Source organism: Melopsittacus undulatus, unplaced genomic scaffold (assembly GCF_012275295.1).
Source record: "Melopsittacus undulatus isolate bMelUnd1 unplaced genomic scaffold, bMelUnd1.mat.Z mat_scaffold_348_arrow_ctg1, whole genome shotgun sequence".
Classification (NCBI taxonomy): domain Eukaryota; kingdom Metazoa; phylum Chordata; class Aves; order Psittaciformes; family Psittaculidae; genus Melopsittacus; species Melopsittacus undulatus.
Window position 1 is genome coordinate 43,976 of NW_022994259.1, and position 18,115 is coordinate 62,090.

General features: G+C 64.4%; 4 protein-coding genes across 5 annotated transcripts; 2 read left to right on the forward strand and 2 right to left on the reverse strand.

The window, feature by feature from the left end:
• Positions 1-1,584: 1,584 nt before the first annotated feature.
• On the reverse strand, positions 1,585-3,375 carry LOC117438464 (UPF0561 protein C2orf68 homolog). Its single transcript, XM_034073978.1, has 4 exons — positions 3,130-3,375; positions 2,910-3,019; positions 2,415-2,531; positions 1,585-1,745 (listed from the first exon to the last, which is right to left on the reverse strand). Exons 1-3 carry the CDS (start codon positions 3,207-3,209, stop codon positions 2,455-2,457), a joined length of 267 nt encoding a protein of 88 aa, XP_033929869.1. The 5' UTR covers positions 3,210-3,375; the 3' UTR covers positions 1,585-1,745; positions 2,415-2,454.
• LOC115945513 (U4/U6.U5 tri-snRNP-associated protein 2) lies at positions 3,315-9,669 on the forward strand. Of its 2 annotated transcripts, none has more exons than XM_034073976.1 (12): positions 3,315-3,634; positions 3,750-3,819; positions 3,907-4,001; positions 5,070-5,206; positions 5,280-5,432; positions 5,838-6,063; positions 6,596-6,673; positions 6,769-6,836; positions 7,591-7,922; positions 8,495-8,630; positions 9,362-9,448; positions 9,571-9,669. In XM_034073976.1, exons 1-12 carry the CDS (start codon positions 3,340-3,342, stop codon positions 9,616-9,618), a joined length of 1,725 nt encoding a protein of 574 aa, XP_033929867.1. In that variant the 5' UTR covers positions 3,315-3,339; the 3' UTR covers positions 9,619-9,669. The 2 variants fall into 2 exon arrangements, with proteins under 2 accessions (XP_033929867.1, XP_033929868.1); XM_034073977.1 differs by having other exon boundaries at positions 5,310-5,432.
• Positions 9,670-9,831: 162 nt separating this feature from the next.
• Positions 9,832-12,461, reverse strand: LOC117438457 (pulmonary surfactant-associated protein B-like). The gene is made up of 7 exons (XM_034073969.1): positions 12,407-12,461; positions 11,998-12,066; positions 11,478-11,603; positions 11,286-11,384; positions 10,339-10,617; positions 9,945-10,022; positions 9,832-9,867 (listed from the first exon to the last, which is right to left on the reverse strand). Exons 2-7 carry the CDS (start codon positions 12,061-12,063, stop codon positions 9,832-9,834), a joined length of 684 nt encoding a protein of 227 aa, XP_033929860.1. The 5' UTR covers positions 12,064-12,066; positions 12,407-12,461.
• A 3,738-nt stretch (positions 12,462-16,199) lies between these two features.
• Positions 16,200-18,070, forward strand: LOC117438460 (28S ribosomal protein S24, mitochondrial-like). Its single transcript, XM_034073973.1, has 4 exons — positions 16,200-16,279; positions 16,683-16,751; positions 16,945-17,056; positions 17,672-18,070. The coding sequence occupies exons 1-4, from the start codon at positions 16,247-16,249 to the stop codon at positions 17,953-17,955; spliced, it is 498 nt and encodes a 165-aa protein (XP_033929864.1). The 5' UTR covers positions 16,200-16,246; the 3' UTR covers positions 17,956-18,070.
• Positions 18,071-18,115: the final 45 nt, after the last annotated feature.

Sequence of the window (18,115 nt, forward strand, 5' to 3'; positions counted from 1 at the left end):
GGCACCGGCACTGGCACCGGACCATGGTGAGCACTGCGGCACCGGAGCCGCCTCCGCCTCCCGGGGGGGGGGGGGGGGGAACCCCCGTGCCCCCCCTCCCGGTGCCCCCCCCGCCGTGTCCCGTGGGTCACGTGTCCCCGTGATGGTCCCTGGTGCATATCCCCATGTGCCTGTGATGTCCCCACAGTCTCTGTGTCCCCTTGATCCCTTTGTGTCTATGGTCCCTGTGTCCCCACGTTCTTTACCCCCTCCTGGCACCTGCTGCCCCATCTGCCCTTCTCTGGGCTCCCGGTGATGTCCCCATGTCTGCAGATGGCCCCATAGTCCCTGTTCCCCCGTGTGCCCCTTTCCTGCAGTCCCCGTAGTCCCAATGTCCCCATGGTCCCATCTCCCCTCTGTCCTCATAGTCCCCATAGTCCCAGATCCGCCACAGATCCAAGGTCCCCATAGTCCCCATGTCCCAAATGTCCCCATGTTCCACTTGCCCGTGGTCCCTGTGTCTCCGAAGCCCTCATGTCCCCCATGTCTCCATAGTCCCAATGTCTCTCCTATCCCAAATGTTTCCATAGTCCCCAATATCTCCATAGTCCCCCATGTTCCCAATGTCCACACAGTCCCCAATGGCTCCCATATACTCAGTGTCCCCATAGTCCCCAATGTCCCCACAGTCCCCAGTGTCCCCTCAGTCCCCCATAGCCCCCACGTTCCCCTGTCCCATAGGTCCCCACGTGCCGGTGCCGTTGCCGTAGGTGGGGCTGTGGCGGTGCCGGGGCTGATGCCGCAGAACCGGCAGCGGGTGCCAGAGCGGGACCTCAACACAGCACAGAGACTGTGCCATGGTGGGACAGGGGGAGCCCATAGGGACACTTGGGGACAGGGGGGCACTGTGGGGATATAGGGACAGGGGGGCACTATAGGAACACAGAGGCTGTGGTGCGCTCCAGCACTGTGGGGCTGCTCGGCTGTCCCCGGCCGCAGCCGCTCCCCCCGCAGACCGAGCCGCTCTCCCGCAGCAGCCGCGCGGTGGCGCCGCAGAGCCCGCAGCGCTCCCGGTGCCTCCGGGCTCGGCCTCGGGCTCCCCCTGGCGCTGGGGCTGCGGCTGCAGCCGGTTCCGGCTCCGGTCCCCACCGGCCCCGCGGAGCCCCCGCGGTGACCGCAGCGGCCGAGGCCGGAGCCTCCGGTGACACCCGCAGGGAGCGGCTCGGGGGGACCAGGGCACACGGGAACTGTCCCCGTGGGGCCTGCAATAACTTGGGTCTGTGCGATGGGAGCCCCAGCAGGGGATGCACGGGGAGACCCCACAGTAACCATTGGGGTGACCCCACAGTAACCACGGGGGTGACCCCACAATAACCACTGGGGTGACCCCACAACAACCATTGGGGTGACCACACAACAACCATTGGGGTGATCACACAATAACCACTGGGGTAACCCCACAGTAACCACTGGGGTGACCCCACAGTAACCATTGGGGTGACCCCACAGTAACCACTGGGGTGACCCCACAATAACCATTGGGGTGACCCCACAGTAACCACTGGGGTGACCCCACAGTGACAGCAGCTGAGCCCCACAGCACCCGGCGCTCACCGAACCTTTATTGTGCCCATGGGGTCAGGGCTCCGCCGGTTCTGGCGCTGCCGGAGCTCGTCCTGCACCCGCTGGCACAGGGCTCGGCGCAGGGAGGGCTCCAGGGGGCTCCGGGCACAGACCTGCTGGGTGACGTCCTCGGCGCTGTCCCCCTGGGACAGAGAGACCCAGAGCACCCAGTGAGACCCATAGCATCCAATGGGACACATAGCACCCAGTGAGACCCATAGCACCCAATGGGACACATAGCACCCAGTGAGACCCATAGCACCCAATGAGACCCATAGCATCCAGTGGGACCCATAGCACCCAGTGAGACCCATAGCACCCAGTGAGACCCATAGCATCCAATGGGATACATAGCACCCAATGGGACCCACAGCAACCCACAGTGCTCCATAGCATCCAATGAGACCCAAAGCATCCAATGGGACCCATAGCACCCACAGTGCCATACACCACCCACTAAGTCCTATATCACTCAATGCAGCCCACAGCATCCACTGAACCCCATAGCACCCACTGTGGCCCACACCACCCCACAGAACCCTCTGTGACTGACAGCACCCACTGAACCCCATAGCACCCACGGTGACCCACAGCACTGATGCAACCCATGGCACCCCTGTTTCACAGCACCCACCCTGGAGGACACAGCACCCACCCTGCACCCATTGTGCCCCACTCAGTGCCCGTACCCCCAGATCCTCCCGTACCCCACAGCCCCCCCAGCACCCGTGGGTGCTCTGACCCCCCCCCGCACCCATGGGTGCTCTGACCCCCCCCCCCCCGCACCCATGGGTGCTGTGACCCCCCCACACCTGGTGCACGATGACGCTGGTGACGCTGCCGTCGTCCCCCTCATACTCGAGGCAGAAGAGCCGCGGCCCGCGGGGGTCGGGGGGGGGGCCCTGGGCCGGGGTCACCCCCGGGACCCCCTGAGGCACCCACAGCATCAGCACCCACACGGGGGGGCATCGGACACACGGGTGCCCCCACCCCATCCCCTATGGGTGCCCCATCCCCATCCCCCATGGGTGCCCTATACCCCATGGGTGCCCCCATCCTCATTACCTCTATGGGTGCCCCCATCCCCCCATGAGTGCCCCCGCTGCCCCCCACGGGTGCTCCCATCCCCATCTCTCATTGGTGCCCCCCCATCAGCATTGCCTCCCATGGGTGCCCCATGGGTGCCCCCCCATTGGTGCCCCCCAACCCCCATTGCCCCCATTGATGCCCTGCCATCCCCATCCCCCCATTGGTGCCCCCATCCTCCATTGGTGCCCCCCCATGGGTGCCCCCCCCCCGTCTCTCACCTCCCCTCCTCGGTCTGTACACGGCCTGGTCAGGCCGCCGCGGCCTGGTCGGTGTCACCGGGAGCCGTGCGCGGCCCCGCGCCTGCCGCAGCGCGCGCTCGTACGCGTCCCTGCGTGAGCCGAGGATATCGCGATACCGGAACGGGGTGGGGGTCACCGGTACCGGGGGGGGGGCACCGGTACCCGGGGGGGGTGTCCCCGGTGCCGCTGAGGCCCGTACCTGGCCAGCTGGTTGCGCCGGATGTGCCGTACGAAGCCGTGGCTCAGGTCCAGCCGGTACCGGCAGCCTGCGGCCTCCATGGGCACCGGCACCGGCCGCGGCCCCTTTAAGAGCCCGTCCGGTAAGGGGGCGAGGGCCCTTTAACACAGCGGCGCATGCGCGGTGCCGTGGAGGGAGCGCATGCGCGGTAGAGGTGGTGCCGCCGCCGCCATGTCGAGCCGAGGGAAACGGGAGCGGCGAGGCCCGAGCTCCGGTTCCGGCTCCGGTTCCGGTTCTGGCTCCGGTTCTGGCTCCGGTTCCGGTTCCTCCCGCAGCCGCCGGGACCCGGAGCGAGGCCACAGCCGGAGGGAGGCGGAGCGGGAGCGGGAGCGCGGCCGGAGGGAGGCGGCGGAGCCGGAACCGGAGCCCCCCGCGGACCCCGTCCGGTCCCAGCGGGAACCGGGGCCCGGGGGCAAACGGGAGCGGGAGCCCGAGGGGGACTCGGAGCCGGAGCAGGAGCCCCCGGGTGCGGAGAGGGGCCGGGGGGGGGGGGGGTCCGGGGGTGGTGTCCCGGGGCCGCGGGGGTAGGCACGGGCACGGTTCCGGTTCCGTCTCCCCCGTTAACTCCGGTGCTTCCCCAGCTCGCTGCGGCCGCTTCGAGCCCGAGGATCATCGCAGCCGACACTGCCCGTACCTGGACACCATCAACAAGTGAGGGGCTCGGGGTGACCCCCATGTGTGTGTGCTCCCCCATCTGCCCCCCCCCCATGTGCCCCCCTCTGATCTCTGCCCCCCCAGGAGTGTCCTGGACTTCGACTTCGAGAAGCTCTGCTCCATCTCCCTGTCCCACATCAACGTCTATGCCTGCCTGGTGTGCGGGAAGTACTTCCAGGGTGAGGGGTCACTGCGGGGACCGGGGGGGGGGCAGGGACCGGTTCACCCCCCCCCCCCCCCCCATCCATACCCTGATACCGGTGCCCCCCCCATCCATACCCTGATACCAGTGCCCCCCCCATCTCCATACCCTGATACCGGCTCCCCCCCATCTCCATACCCTGATACCGGTGCCCCCCCATCCATACCCTGATACCGGTGCCCCCCCCATCTCCATACCCTGATACCGGCTCCCCCCCATCTCCATACCCTGATACCAGTGCCCCCCCCATCTCCATCCCCTGATACCGGTGCCCCCCCCATCCATACCCTGATACCAGTGCCCCCCCCATCCATACCCTGATACCAGTGCCCCCCCCATCCATACCCTGATACCGGTGCCCCCCCCATCCCCATACCCTGATACCGGTGCCCCCCCATCTCCATACCCTGATACCGGTGCCCCCCCCATCTCCATACCCTGATACCGGTGCCCCCCCATCCCCATACCCTGATACCGGTGCCCCCCCCATCCATACCCTGATACCGGTGCCCCCCCCATCCATACCCTGATACCGGTGCCCCCCCCATCTCCATACCCTGATACCGGTGCCCCCCCATCCCCATACCCTGATACCGGTGCCCCCCCCATCCATACCTGATACCGGTGCCCCCCCATCCATCCCCTGATACCGGTGCCCCCCCATCCATCCCCTGATACCGGTGCCCCCCCCCATCTCCATACCCTGATACCGGTGCCCCCCCATCCATACCCTGATACCGGTGCCCCCCCCATCTCCATACTGATACCAGTGCCCCCCCCATCCATACCCTGATACCAGTGCCCCCCCCATCTCCATACCCTGATACTGGTGCCCCCCCCATCTCCATACCCTGATACTGGTGCCCCCCATCTCCATACCCTGATACCGGTGTCCCCCCCATCCCCATACCCTCATACCGGTTCCCCCCCATCCATACCCTGATATCGGTGCCCCCCCCATCTCCATACTGATACCGGTGCCCCCCATCTCCATACTGATACCGGTGCCCCCCCCATCTCCATACTGATACCATTGCCCCCCCAGGCCGGGGGCTGCGCTCCCACGCCTACATCCACAGTGTCCAGCTCAGCCACCACGTGTTCCTGAACCTGCACACGCTCAAGTTCTATTGTCTGCCTGACAACTACGAGATCCTGGACTCGTCGCTGGAGGACATCACGGTGCAGGCGCGGGGGGGGCACGGGGGGGCTGGCACCGTATCCCCTCCGTTCCTGACCCCCCCTGCCCCCGCAGTACGTGCTCAAGCCGACCTTCACCGCGCAGCACATCTCCCACCTGGACAAGCAGGCCAAGCTGTCCCGCGCCTACGACGGCACCACCTACCTGCCTGGCATCGTGGGGCTCAACAACATCAAGGCCAATGACTATGCCAACGCTGTCCTGCAGGTGGGGGCTCAGGCACACCCAGAGCCTGCTGGGGGCTGCTGGATCCGGACCAGTTCCTACATGGAGCTGATGGATCCGGACCAGTTTCTCTATGGGGTTGGTGGCTCCATCCCACATTCCCTATGGAGCTGGTGGCTCCATCCTGACTCCTCTATGGAGCTGGTGGCTCCTTCCCAGTTTCTCTATGGGGTTGGTGGCTTCATCCCACTTTCCCTATAGAGCTGGTGTCTCTATCCCATCTTCGCTATGGGGTTGGTGGCTCCATCCCTATTCCTCCATGGAGTTGGTGGCTCTATCCCTCCTTCCCTATGGAGCTGGTGGCTCCATCCCAGTTTCCCTATGGAGCTGGTGGCTCCATCCCTGCTCCTGTCTGATGTTGCCGGCTCCATCCCTGCTCCCCCATAGGCACTATCCAACGTGCCGCCGCTGCGGAACTACTTCCTGGAGGAGGAGAACTACCGGAGCATCCAGCGCCCGCCCGGGGACATCATGTTCCTGCTGGTGCAGCGCTTCGGGGAGCTCATGCGCAAGCTCTGGAACCCACGCAACTTCAAGGCCCATGTGTCACCCCATGAGATGCTGCAGGCAGTGGTGCTGTGCAGCAAGAAGAGCTTCCAGATCACCAAGCAGGGTGGGAGCAGCAGGATGGGTGTGGGGACAGTGGGATGGGGACACTGGGATGGGGACATTGGGATGGGGACAGCGGGATGGGAATGAGGATGTTGAGACAGGGACATCAGAGTGGGGTTGGGGACACCGGGATGGGGATGGGGACACCGGGATGGGCATGGGGGTGTTGATGGGGACATTGAGATGGGGACACCAGAATGGGGATGGGGACATTGAGATGGGGACATCAGAATGGGCATGGGGACGCCGGGATAGGGTTGAGGATCCTGGGATAGGGATGTCAGGATAGGGTTGGGGATGTTAGGGTGGGGATGGGGACATTGGGATGCGGTTGGAGGAATTGGGATAGGGTTGGGGATGTTGGGGTTTGGATGGGGACATTGGGATGCGGTCGGAAGCATTGGGATAAGGTTGGGGACGCTGGGCTGGGGACGCTGGGCTGGGGACGCTGGGATGGGGACGCTGGGATGGGGATGCTGGGATGGGGATGCTGGGATGGGGACACTGATCCCATCACACTCCCTGTGGCACAGGGGACGCTGTGGATTTCCTCTCCTGGTTCCTGAACGCTCTGCACTCGGCTCTGGGAGGCACCAAGAGGAAGAAGAAAAGTGAGTGGAGAGCAATGGGGTCCCTGTGACACCCCCGGGACCCCCATTGACCCCTCGGTGCCCCCCCCACATCCTCACATCCCCCCTCCCTGCAGCCATCGTCACCGACGTCTTCCAGGGCTCCATGCGCATCTTCACCAAGAAACTGCCTCACCCGGACCTGGTGAGTGCATGGGGCTGTGGGGGGGGCTGACCCCATGGGCCCTGACCCCATAGTGTGTGCTGACCCCATGGTGGGCACTGACCCCATGGTGTGTGCTGACCCCATGGTGTGTGCTGACCCCATGGTGTGTGCTGACCCCATAGTGTGTGCTGACCCCATGGTGTGTGCTGACCCCATGGTGTGTGCTGATCCCATGGTATGTGCTGACCCCATAGTGTGTGCTGACCCCATGGTGTGTGCTGACCCCATAGTGTGTGCTGACCCCATGGTGTGTGCTGACCCCATGGTGGGCTCTGACCCCATGGTGTGTGCTAACCCCATGGTGGGTGCTGACCCCATGGGCCCTGACCCCATGGTGGGTGCTGACCCCATGGGTGCTGACCCCATGGTGGACCCTGACCCCATGGTGTGTGCTGACCCCATGGGCGCTGACCCCATGGTGGGGGCTGACCTATGGTGGGTGCTGACCCCATGGTGAACACTGACCCCATGGTGGGTGCTGATCCCATGGTGGGTACTGACCCCATGGTGGGTGCTGATCCCATGGTGGGTACTGACCCCATGGTATGTGCTGACCCCATAGTGTGTGCTGACCCCATGGTGTGTGCTGACCCCATTGTGGGCACTGACCCCATGGTGTGTGCTGACCCCGTGGTGTGTGCTGACCCTGTCTACCCCCAGCCAGCTGAGGAGAAGGCAGCTCTGACCCCACAATGGCTCTAACCCCACACTGGTCTCCCCTCTCCCCCCCCAGCCAGCCGAGGAGAAGGCCGCTCTGCTGCACAAGGCCGAGTACCAGGAGCTGATGGTGGAGTCCCCATTCCTGTACCTGACGCTGGACCTGCCGTCGGCTCCGCTCTACAAGGACGAGCGGGAGCAGCTCATCATCCCCCAGGTGCCTCTGTTCAGCATCCTGGCCAAGTTCAACGGGGCCACGGAGAAGGAGTACAAGACCTACAAGGAGAACTTCCTGAAGCGCTTCCAGCTGACGCGGCTGCCTCCGTTCCTCATCTTCTGCATCAAGCGATTCACCAAGAACAACTTCTTCGTGGAGAAGAACCCCACGATTGTCAACTTCCCCATCACGTGAGGACGGTGGCGGAGGGGGGTCCAAAGGGGGTTTGGGGGGGTCTGAAGGGGTTTGGGGGGGTCTAAGGGGGGTTTGGGGGGGGCTGAGGGGGGGATGGGGGCATCTAAACGGGGGGTAAATCATTTGGGATGAGATTGGAACCATCCAGGAGCACTTTGGGGGCATCCGGTTGAGGTTTGAGGGCATCTGGGAGGGATTTGGGAGCTTCTCAATGGGTTGGAAGAGTCTAAAGGGGGTTGGAAGTGACTGAGGGTGTGGGGGGGTGGAAGCATTTTGTGGGTGTCTGAGGGGGGTTGGAAGCATCTGGGGGGTTGGGTGCATTGAGGTGGGTTCAGGTGATGTGTGTGCTATGGGTGCTCTGTGTGCTGCAGGTGCTCTCTGGGTGCTATGGGTGCTGTGTGGGTGCTGTGTATGTGCTATGGGTGCTCTGTGTGTGTTATGGGTGCTGTATATGTACTGTGTGTGTGCTATGGATGCTGCGGGTGCTGTGTGTGTGCTCTGTGTGTGTGCTGTGTGGGTACTCTCTGGGTACTCTGTGTGTGCTGTGTCACTGATGTACCCCCGGCAGGAACGTTGACCTGCGCGAGTACCTGTCGGAGGAGGTTCAGGCCTCACACCCCAACACAACCTATGACCTGGTGGCCAACATTGTGCACGATGGGAAACCCACCGAGGGCTCCTACCGCATCCACGTCCTGCACCACGTCAGTGCCAGCGGCGGGGGGGCTGCCCCATAGCACCCACTGACACCCACTGACACCCCCACAGCACCCACTGACACCCCCATAGCACCCACTGACACCCCATAGCACCCACTGACACCCCATAGCACCCACTGACACCCCATAGCACCCACTGACACCCCCATAGCACCCACTGACACCCCATAGCACCCACTGACACCCCCATAGCACCCACTGACACCCCATAGCACCCACTGACACCCCCATAGCACACACTGACACCCCCATAGCACCCACTGACACCCCCATAGCACTGACACCCCCCATAGCACCCACTGACACCCACTGACACCCCCACAGCACCCACTGACACCCCATAGCACCCACTGACACCCACTGACACCCCCATAGCACCCACTGACACCCCATAGCACCCACTGACACCCCATAGCACCCACTGACACCCCCCATAGCACCCACTGACACCCCATAGCACCCACTGACACCCCCCATAGCACCCACTGACACCCCATAGCACCCACTGACACCCCCCATAGCACCCACTGACACCCCATAGCACCCACTGACACCCCCCATAGCACCCACTGACACCCCATAGCACCCACTGACACCCCAAAGCACACACTGACACCCCCCATAGCACCCACTGACACCCCCATAGCACCCACTGACACCCACTGACACCCCCCATAGCACCCACTGACACCCCGTGTGTCCCCCCCACCCCACAGGGCACTGGGAAGTGGTATGAGCTGCAGGACCTACAGGTCACTGACATCCTGCCCCAGATGATCACACTCTCGGAGGCCTATATCCAGGTGGGTCCATTGGGGGTCCTGCAGGGAGGGGTCACCCCCTGACCGGCTCCGTGTCCCCCCCTCATCCTTAATCCCCCCTCATCCCCCTCATCCCCCCCTCATCCCCTTCTGCTCTGCTGCAGATCTGGAAGCGGCGCGAGGACGATGAGACCAAGCAACAGGGAGCCTGAGACCCCCATGGGCACCCAGACCCCCCCTCCTTGGGGACCCCTCCCATTAAATGCCACCCATTGTATTTTTGTAACCAGTTTCCCCTCTCTCTTCATTGGGGTTGCTGGGGGGGGGTCATTGCCCCCCCTTTGTCCCCCCAACCACCCACACATGGGGGACACTGAGGCAATGCAGAAGCTTTATTGTGTTGCTGGGGGGGCTCCGGGTGTCCCCTAGAGCCAGACGTGCTCCTGGCAGTGCTGCAGGGCCTGGGGGGGAGCAGGGGGTGAGGGGGGGCACAGAGCACACCCCTGTTGACCCCCCCCCATCCCCTTTCACCCCTCACCTGGCAGCGCTGAGCGGCTGTGGGGCTGGAGCACCAGTACCTGGGGCCCAGGACACAGGGACCCAGCTTGGGGGACAGCTCCGGGAGGGGGGGGGCCGGGGAGGGGGTCCTGGGGGGGGGACACGGGAGTCATGGCTGTGCCCATGGGTGCGCCCCCCCCCCCCCCCCCCAGGGCTCTGATGTCCTCTGGGGGGGGGCACCCCCGGGGTGTCCCCATGCTCTGTGCCCCGCCCCCCCGCGCGCGTGCTCATGGTCTGTGCCCCTCCCCCCCGCGCGTGCCCGAGCTCACCCCATGGTCTGTGCCCCTTCCCCCGCGCGCTCCCGCGCTCATCCCATCTGTGCCCCACCCCCCGCGCGCGCGTGCCCGTGCTCTGTGCCCCCCCCCCGCGCTCACCCCGCGCTCTCCTCCCTCGTCGGGGGCGCGCAGCCCCTGGCGGCAGCCGAGCAGCGCGCGGCAGAGCAGCGCGGGCCCGAGGCGCGCGAGCACGCGCTCCAGCGCCAGGGCCGCGTAGCGCTGGGCCAGGCACTGGCACGCGCCGGCCGCCGCCAGCGGGAGCGCGCGGCACAGGGAGCCCAGGGCCTCGGCCACGCGCTCCCGCGGAACCGCCGCCTCCAGGCGCGACACCAGCGAGCGGCACAGCCAACAGCGCGGGACCGGCACCGGCAGCGCCCCCTGCAGGGAGCGCGCACACACCCGTACCAACCGGTACCAACCGGTACCCACACACCCGTACCAACCGGTACCAACCGGTACACATCGGTACCTACTGGTACCCACCGATACCCATCGGTACCCACCAGTACCCACCCACCGGTACCAACCGTTACCCACCAGTACCCACTGGTACCCATCCACTCGCACCCAACGGTACCAACCAGTACCCCCCAGTACCTACCCACCGGTACCCACCGGTACCCGCACTGGCTGCATCCCCCATCTACACCCATCTGCACCCATCAGCACCCATCTGTACCCATCAGCACCCACAGCACCCATCAGCACCTACAGCACCCATCTACACCCATCTGCACCCATCAGCACCCATCTGCACCCATCTGCACCTACAGCACCCATCTACACCCATCTGCACCCATCAGCACCCATCTGTACCCATCAGCACCCACAGCACCCATCAGCACCCACAGCACCCATCAGCACCTACAGCACCCATCTACACCCATCTGCACCCATCAGCACCCATCTGCACCCACAGCACCCCCAGCACCCATCTGCACCCACAGCACCCATCAGCACCCATCTGAACCCATCTGCACCCACAGCACCCGTCTGAACCCACAGCACCCATCTGCACCCCTCTGCCCCCCCCCGTTCCCCGGTACCTGGGGGCTGTTCTGCAGTGCCTCCAGCAGGGGCAGGGCCGGTTCCCCCCCCCCCTGCCCCGGGCACAGCTCCAGGTGGGTGCACACGGCCGAGGGCTTCTGGGGGGCAAAGAGGGGGGCAGAGTGAGCCCCCCCACCCCGAGGAGCCCCCATTGCCCCCATTGCCCCGCAGCACCCATGGGTGGCACTCACGAGGTGCCCCTCGATGTCAGTGAGGAGCAGGCTCCAGTACTGGTGCACCAGCTCCTGGCACGGCGGCACCATGGCAGGGACTGGTAGAGCTGCACACTCGTGCCACAGGAACCCCTCCACTGCGGCCTGTGCCATGGCACCGGCATCACTGCCATGGCATCACCATGGCACCACCAATGGCATCACCATGGGCACCACCATGGGCACCACCATGGGCACAGCCATGGGCACCACCATGGCACCACCATGGCACCACCATGGCACCACCATGGCACCACCATGGGCACCACCATGGGCACCACCATGGCACCACCATGGCACCACCATGGCACCACCATGGCATCACCATGGGCACCACCATGGCACCACCATGGCATCACCATGGGCACCACCATGGCACCACCATGGCACCACCATGGCATCACCATGGGCATCACCATGGGCATCACCATGGGCACCACCATGGCATCACCATGGGCACCGTGGCACCCTTATGGCCACCCCATGTCCCCATGGGCACCTTGGTGGCCGACTCGTTGGCCATGCGGATGAGGAGGGTGATGACCTGCTGGCAGCTGGCACACATGTCCTGTGGGGACAGCGGGATGGGGACGTGGGACAGGGACATGGGATGGGGATGGGGGGTATGGGGGTGTGTGGGTATTGGGACATGGGGTTGGGATATGGGGATATGGGGTCATAGACTGGGGACATGGGACATGGGGATAGGGGGACAGAGTGGTGTGTGGGGACATGGGCAGGGGCTGTGGGGACACAGGGGGATCATGGAGACATGAGGATGATGGGTTCATGGGGACCTGGGGGTCCATGGGGACACAGGTGCTGTGTTAGGTGCTGGTGGTGTTATTTGGGTGCTGTTTGGGTGCTGTGGGTGTTATTTGGGTGCTGTGGGTGCTCTTGGTTCTCACCGTGCTGGGGGGGGCCCAGTCGTGGCAGCTCAGCTCCGTGTCCCCGCTCTGGCACCGGGTGGGGGGGGACACCCCATAGACCCCCCCTGGCACCCCAAACCCTGCGGCCACCGTCAGACCCACACCGGGACCCCCAGCACCCCCAAACACCCCCAACACCCAACACCCCAACATCCCCAATACCCCCAACACCCCCAACACCCCCCAACACCCCCAACACCCCCAACACCCCCAACACCCCCAATACACCCCAACACCCCCAACACCCCCAATACACCCCAACACCCCATACCCCCCAAACACCCCCAAAACCCCCCAACACCCCCAACACCCCCAAAACCCCCAACACCCCCAACACCCCCAATACACCCCAATACCCCCAATACCCCCAACACCCCAATACCCCCAATACCCCCAACACCCCCAATACCCCCAACACCCCAATACCCCCAACACCCCCAATACCCCCAACACCCCCAATACCCCCAACACTCCCCAGCCCCAGACCCCAGAAGGGACCCACAGTCTGACCCCCGGTACCCAAGGACCCCCCCCTTGAGCCCCCCCCGGTACCTGCGGCTGCGCAGAGCAGCACCAGCAGCGCCCGGGTTGGGGCCATGGCTGTGCCAGCACCGGGAGCATGAGCTCATTTATAGCCCTGGGGGGGGGGGGAGCGGCGGGGGGGGGAGGGGCGTGGGGAGATGGGGGGGGATGGGGGGTACAGGGATATGGGACATGGGAATAGAGGGATAAGGGGATAGAGAGATAAGAGGATATGGGATATGGGGATATGGGCGGTATGGGGGGTATGGGGGATACAGGGATATAGGGATATGGGGACATGGGGATATGGGGGTAAGGGGATAGGGGATGGGGGATAGAGGGATGAGGGTATATGGGACATGAGGATATGGGGGGTATGGGGGATAGGGTGATATAGGGATATAGAACGTGGATATGGGGATAGGAGGATATTGGGATAGGGGGATATGGAGGTATGGGGACATGGGGATATAGGGATATAGAACATGGGGATAGTGGGATAGGGGGATATTGGGTAGGGGGATATGGGGTATGGGGATATGGAAACATGGAGTTATGGGACAAGAAGATAGTGGAATAGGGGGATATCGGGATAGGGAGATACGGAGGTATGGGGACATGGGGATATAGGAATATAGGACATGGGGTTAGGAGGATATGGGGGTATGGGGATATAGGACATGGTGATATGGGATAGAGGGATGGGGGATATTGGGATAGGGTGATATGTATGGGGACATGGGGATATAGGGATATAGGACATGGGGACAGGGGGTACATGGGGGCACATTGGGTGCCCTGAGGGCCACTGGTGCTGGGGCACCTGCGGGCACCGTGACCCCATGGCCCCCACCCCATCCCGCTCCTTGTCCCCACAGGTCCCAGTGCCCCCTCCCCCCCAGCCCCCATGGGTGCCCCCTCCCCTCCCCCTCCCCTCCTGTTCCCGGCAGGGCCCCGCCCCCACTCGAGGGCTCTCGTGCAGGGGAGCGGCGGGGCCGGGCGGGGGGGGCTGTGTGCAGAGGGTGTGGGGGGAGGGGAACCACTCAGAGCCCATTGCCCCCCATTGACCCCAGTGACCCCCATGGACCCCATTGACCCCCATTGCTCCCCATTGTCACCATTGCCTCCATTGCCCCCTATTGCCCCCATTGCTCCCCAGTGCCCCCCATTGCCCCCATTGCTCCACATTGTCCCCATTACCCCCACTGCCCCCATTGCCCCCCATTGCTCCCCAGTGCCCTCCAGTGCCCCCAGTGCCCCGTTGACCCCACTGCAGCCGTTGCCCCCAGCCCCACTGCTCCCCCTGTCCCCCTCAGTGCTCTGCCCCCCATGTCCCTGCCATGGGGCTGGGGCCAGGCTGGGGCCGGGGGCACCCTCATGAGCAGAAGCACTGGGATAAAACAGGGACATGGACGCACCGAGAACCCCCATGTCCCATACCCCAATATCCCCATGTCCCAATATCCCCATATCCCTATATGCCGTGTTCCCCTATCCCCATTTTCCCCTGTATCCCCATATTGATGCTTGGACAGACCCCACAACGGGTTCAAGCTGTAAAGCAGGTTTGCTTTATCCAGCACTGAGCTGCATGGGGATCACTGGGGTGTATGGGGATCACTGGGGTGTATGGGGATCACTGAGGTGTATGGGGATCACTGGGGTGTATGGGGATCACTGGGGTGTATGGGGATCACTGAGGGCATGGGGATCACTGGGGTGTATGGGGATCACTGGGGTGTATGGGGATCACTGAGGTGTATGGGGATCACTGGGGTGCATGGGGATCACTGGGGTGTATGGGGATCACTGAGGGGTATGGGGATCACTGGGGTGTATGGGGTCACTGAGGTGTATGGGGATCACTGAGGGGTATGGGGATCACTGGGGTGTATGGGGATCACTGAGGTGTATGGGGATCACTGAGGGCATGGGGATCACTGAGGTGTATGGGGATCACTGAGGGGTATGGGGATCACTGGGGTGTATGGGGATCACTGAGGTGTATGGGGATCACTGAGGGCATGGGGATCACTGAGGGGCATGGGGATCACTGGGGTGTATGGGGATCACTGAGCTGCATGGGGATCACTGAGGGGCATGGGGATCACTGGGGTGTATGGGGATCACTGAGGGCATGGGGATCACTGAGGTGTATGGGGATCACTGAGGGGTATGGGATCACTGGGGTGTATGGGGATCACTGGGGTGCATGGGGATCATTGAGGTGTATGGGATGGCTCCTCCATGCACCCCTCAGGGCTGTTCCCCTTACATTCCTTCTCTTCATTCATACATATTCATGAGGTTGCTCAACCCGCTCATACATATTTATTATCTCTCCCCGCTTCATATTCTAATGAGCCGGAGGGTCCTTTGCGCATGCGCAGTGCCCGTCTGCTCATGGGCAGGGGGCTCAGGATGAAGTCAATGACTCTTCCTCTTCTTCACCTCCGGACCCGTCCTCAGGCTCCGGCTCATGCCCCTCCCCCCCCCGCTGCTCTCCGGTCCATGCCCCTCCCCCCCCCGCTGCTCTCCGGTTCATGCCCCTCCCCCCCCAGCTGCTCTCCGGTCCATGCCCCTCCCCCCCCCGCTGCTCTCCGGTCCGTGCCCCTCCCCCCCTCGCTGCTCTCCGGTCCGTGCCCCTCCCCCCCTCGCTGCTCTCCGGTCCGTGCCCCTCCCCCCCCCCGGTGCTCAGCAGGACCGAGCCCTGTTCTGTCCGGTGCCAGCAGCACCTGCCCCTCCCGCAGCAGTGATGGGTGCCAGGCAGGACAGCACTGCAGGGACCTGGGGCAGAGCTTGTGTGTGAGCACAGGGAGTCCTGTAACCCCTGGGCACTGCTTACCCCTGGATCAGTATCCACATAACCCTATATCCCCATGTTCCCTATTCCCAATGTTCTCTATCCCCATGTTCCCATATCCTCATATCCCCTATCCCCATGTCCCTATATCCCCATACTATCCCCTATATTCCCCCATCCCCGTGTCCCCCCTCCCGTCCCCACCGCTGGCTCCCGGTGACAGCGGGAGGGGCTCCCCCACCCCCAGCGCACCCAGACTGGGGTGAATGGGGGCACGGGGACACTGGGGACACCCCCCGCACCCGTTTCCCAGTACCCCCAGTACCCCCAATACACTCCCAGTACCCTCCCAGTACCCTCCCAGTACCCTCCCAGTATCCCCCGCGCCCCCATCACCCCCATCACCCCCAGTCCCCCCGCAGTCCTCCAGCCGCCAGGGGGCGCTGACGCTGACGCTGACGCCGCCGCAGCCGCCACCACAGAGCCGGGTCAAGATGGCGGCGCCCGCGGTCGTCCGGGCCTTGAGGGTAGGGACGGGACGGGAACAGTGGGAACAGTGGGAATACCGGAAACAAACACCGGGAGCACCGGAAATATCGGGAATAACGGGAGGGGGCAGCGGGTGTGGGGGAACAGCCGCTCCAGGCCTGAGGGGTCCGGGTGCAGGGTCATGGGGGGCACACGGCGGTGGGGCTGTGGGGGGGTCAGGGGGATGTGGGGCACCCGCTGTGGGGGGCACGGGACATGGGGGCACTGGGGACACAGCGATGGGGACACTGGATATGGAGGGCACTGGGATGGGGGTACAGGGATATGGGGCACTGGGATAGGGTCACTGCAGACACTGGACATGGGGGGCACAGGGATGCGGAGGCCTCGGGGTCTCTGTGGGGTGGCAGAGGGGACCCCTCACCCATTGTCACCCCACAGGCACTGCCCCACATCTGCGCTGTCCCCAATGGCACCCGGCAGCTGCACAGCAGCCCCCCCTGCCTCAAGGTAAAGCAGCTCCCCCCTGCCCCATAGCTCTCTGTGGGTCACCCCCCAAGCTCTCTGTGGGTCCCCCCAAGCTCTCTGTGGGTCACCCCAAGCTCTCTATGTGTCACCCCAAGCTCTCTATGTGTCACCCCAAGCTCTCTGTGGGGCTTCCCCCCAAGCTCTCTATGGGTCACCCCATGGCTCTGCCCCCCAGGCTCGTGCCGCGCGGGTGCGCGTGGGGAAGGGGGACAAGCCGGTGACGTACGAGCAGGCCCATGGGCCCCACTACATCGGGCACCGCAAGGGGTGGCTCTCGCTGCACACCGGTGGGTGTGGGGAGCTGTGGGGCACGTGGGGATGGGACACTCGGGCTGTGGGGCACGAGGGTGCTGTGGAGATGGACTGTGGGGGACCATGGGGATGTGTGGGGCACATGAGCATGGTGGGGAATGGGACGTGTGGGGCATGTGGGTACTTTGGGGGCTCAGGGGGATGGTGGGGACATGTGGGGCAAGCAGTAATGTGGGGCCATGGGCATTGTGGGGATGGGGATGTGTGGGGCTCCTTGGTGTCCTGGAGATGTGCGGGGTGCATGGGAATGGTGGGGATGGGAGATGTGGGGCACGAGGGTGCTGTGGCCGTGGGGCACCATGGGGATGTGTGGGGCAGTCGGTGCTGTGTCCATGGGGATGTGTGGGGCAGGAGGTGCTGTGTCCATGGGGATGTGTGGGGCAGGGGGTGCTGTGTCCATGGGGATGTGTGGGGCAGGCGGGTGCTGTGTCCATAGGGATGTGTGGGGCAGGCGGGTGCTGTGGGTCACCATAGGGATGTGTGGGGCAGGAGGGTCTGTGTCCATAGGGATGTGTGGGTCCAGAGGGTGCTGTGGGTCACTATGGGGTGTGTGTGTCCGTCCCGTGCGCGCTCACGCGGCTGCCCCGCAGGGAACCTGAGCTCGGAGCTCGGGGCCGCGCAGCGCGTTCTGGAGGACGCGTTCGTGCGTCGCTTCCTGCGCGGGACGTTCCCGGGGGCGCTGCTGGCCCCGCCCGTGCTCCGGCGCCGCGGGCGCGCGCTGCTCGTGAGCGCGCAGGTGTCGCGCGCGCTGCCGCCCGCGCGGCTGCTGTTCCTGCAGGGGTACTCGGAGCTGCTGCTGAGCGCGCTCCACTCCTGCCCCGTGCGCATCGAGATCACCACCCTGCGCGCGCCCGCCGTATACAAGCACCTCTGAGCGCGTGCACGAGAGCACACACGTGACTTCACACGTGACCTCACACGTGACACCCCACGGGGATCGGACACACCAATGTACCACTCGTGTTTGTGACTTAAAGAGACCACGACAACCACGTGACCTCTGGTGTTCACGTGTCTCACTGAGCCTTAACCCC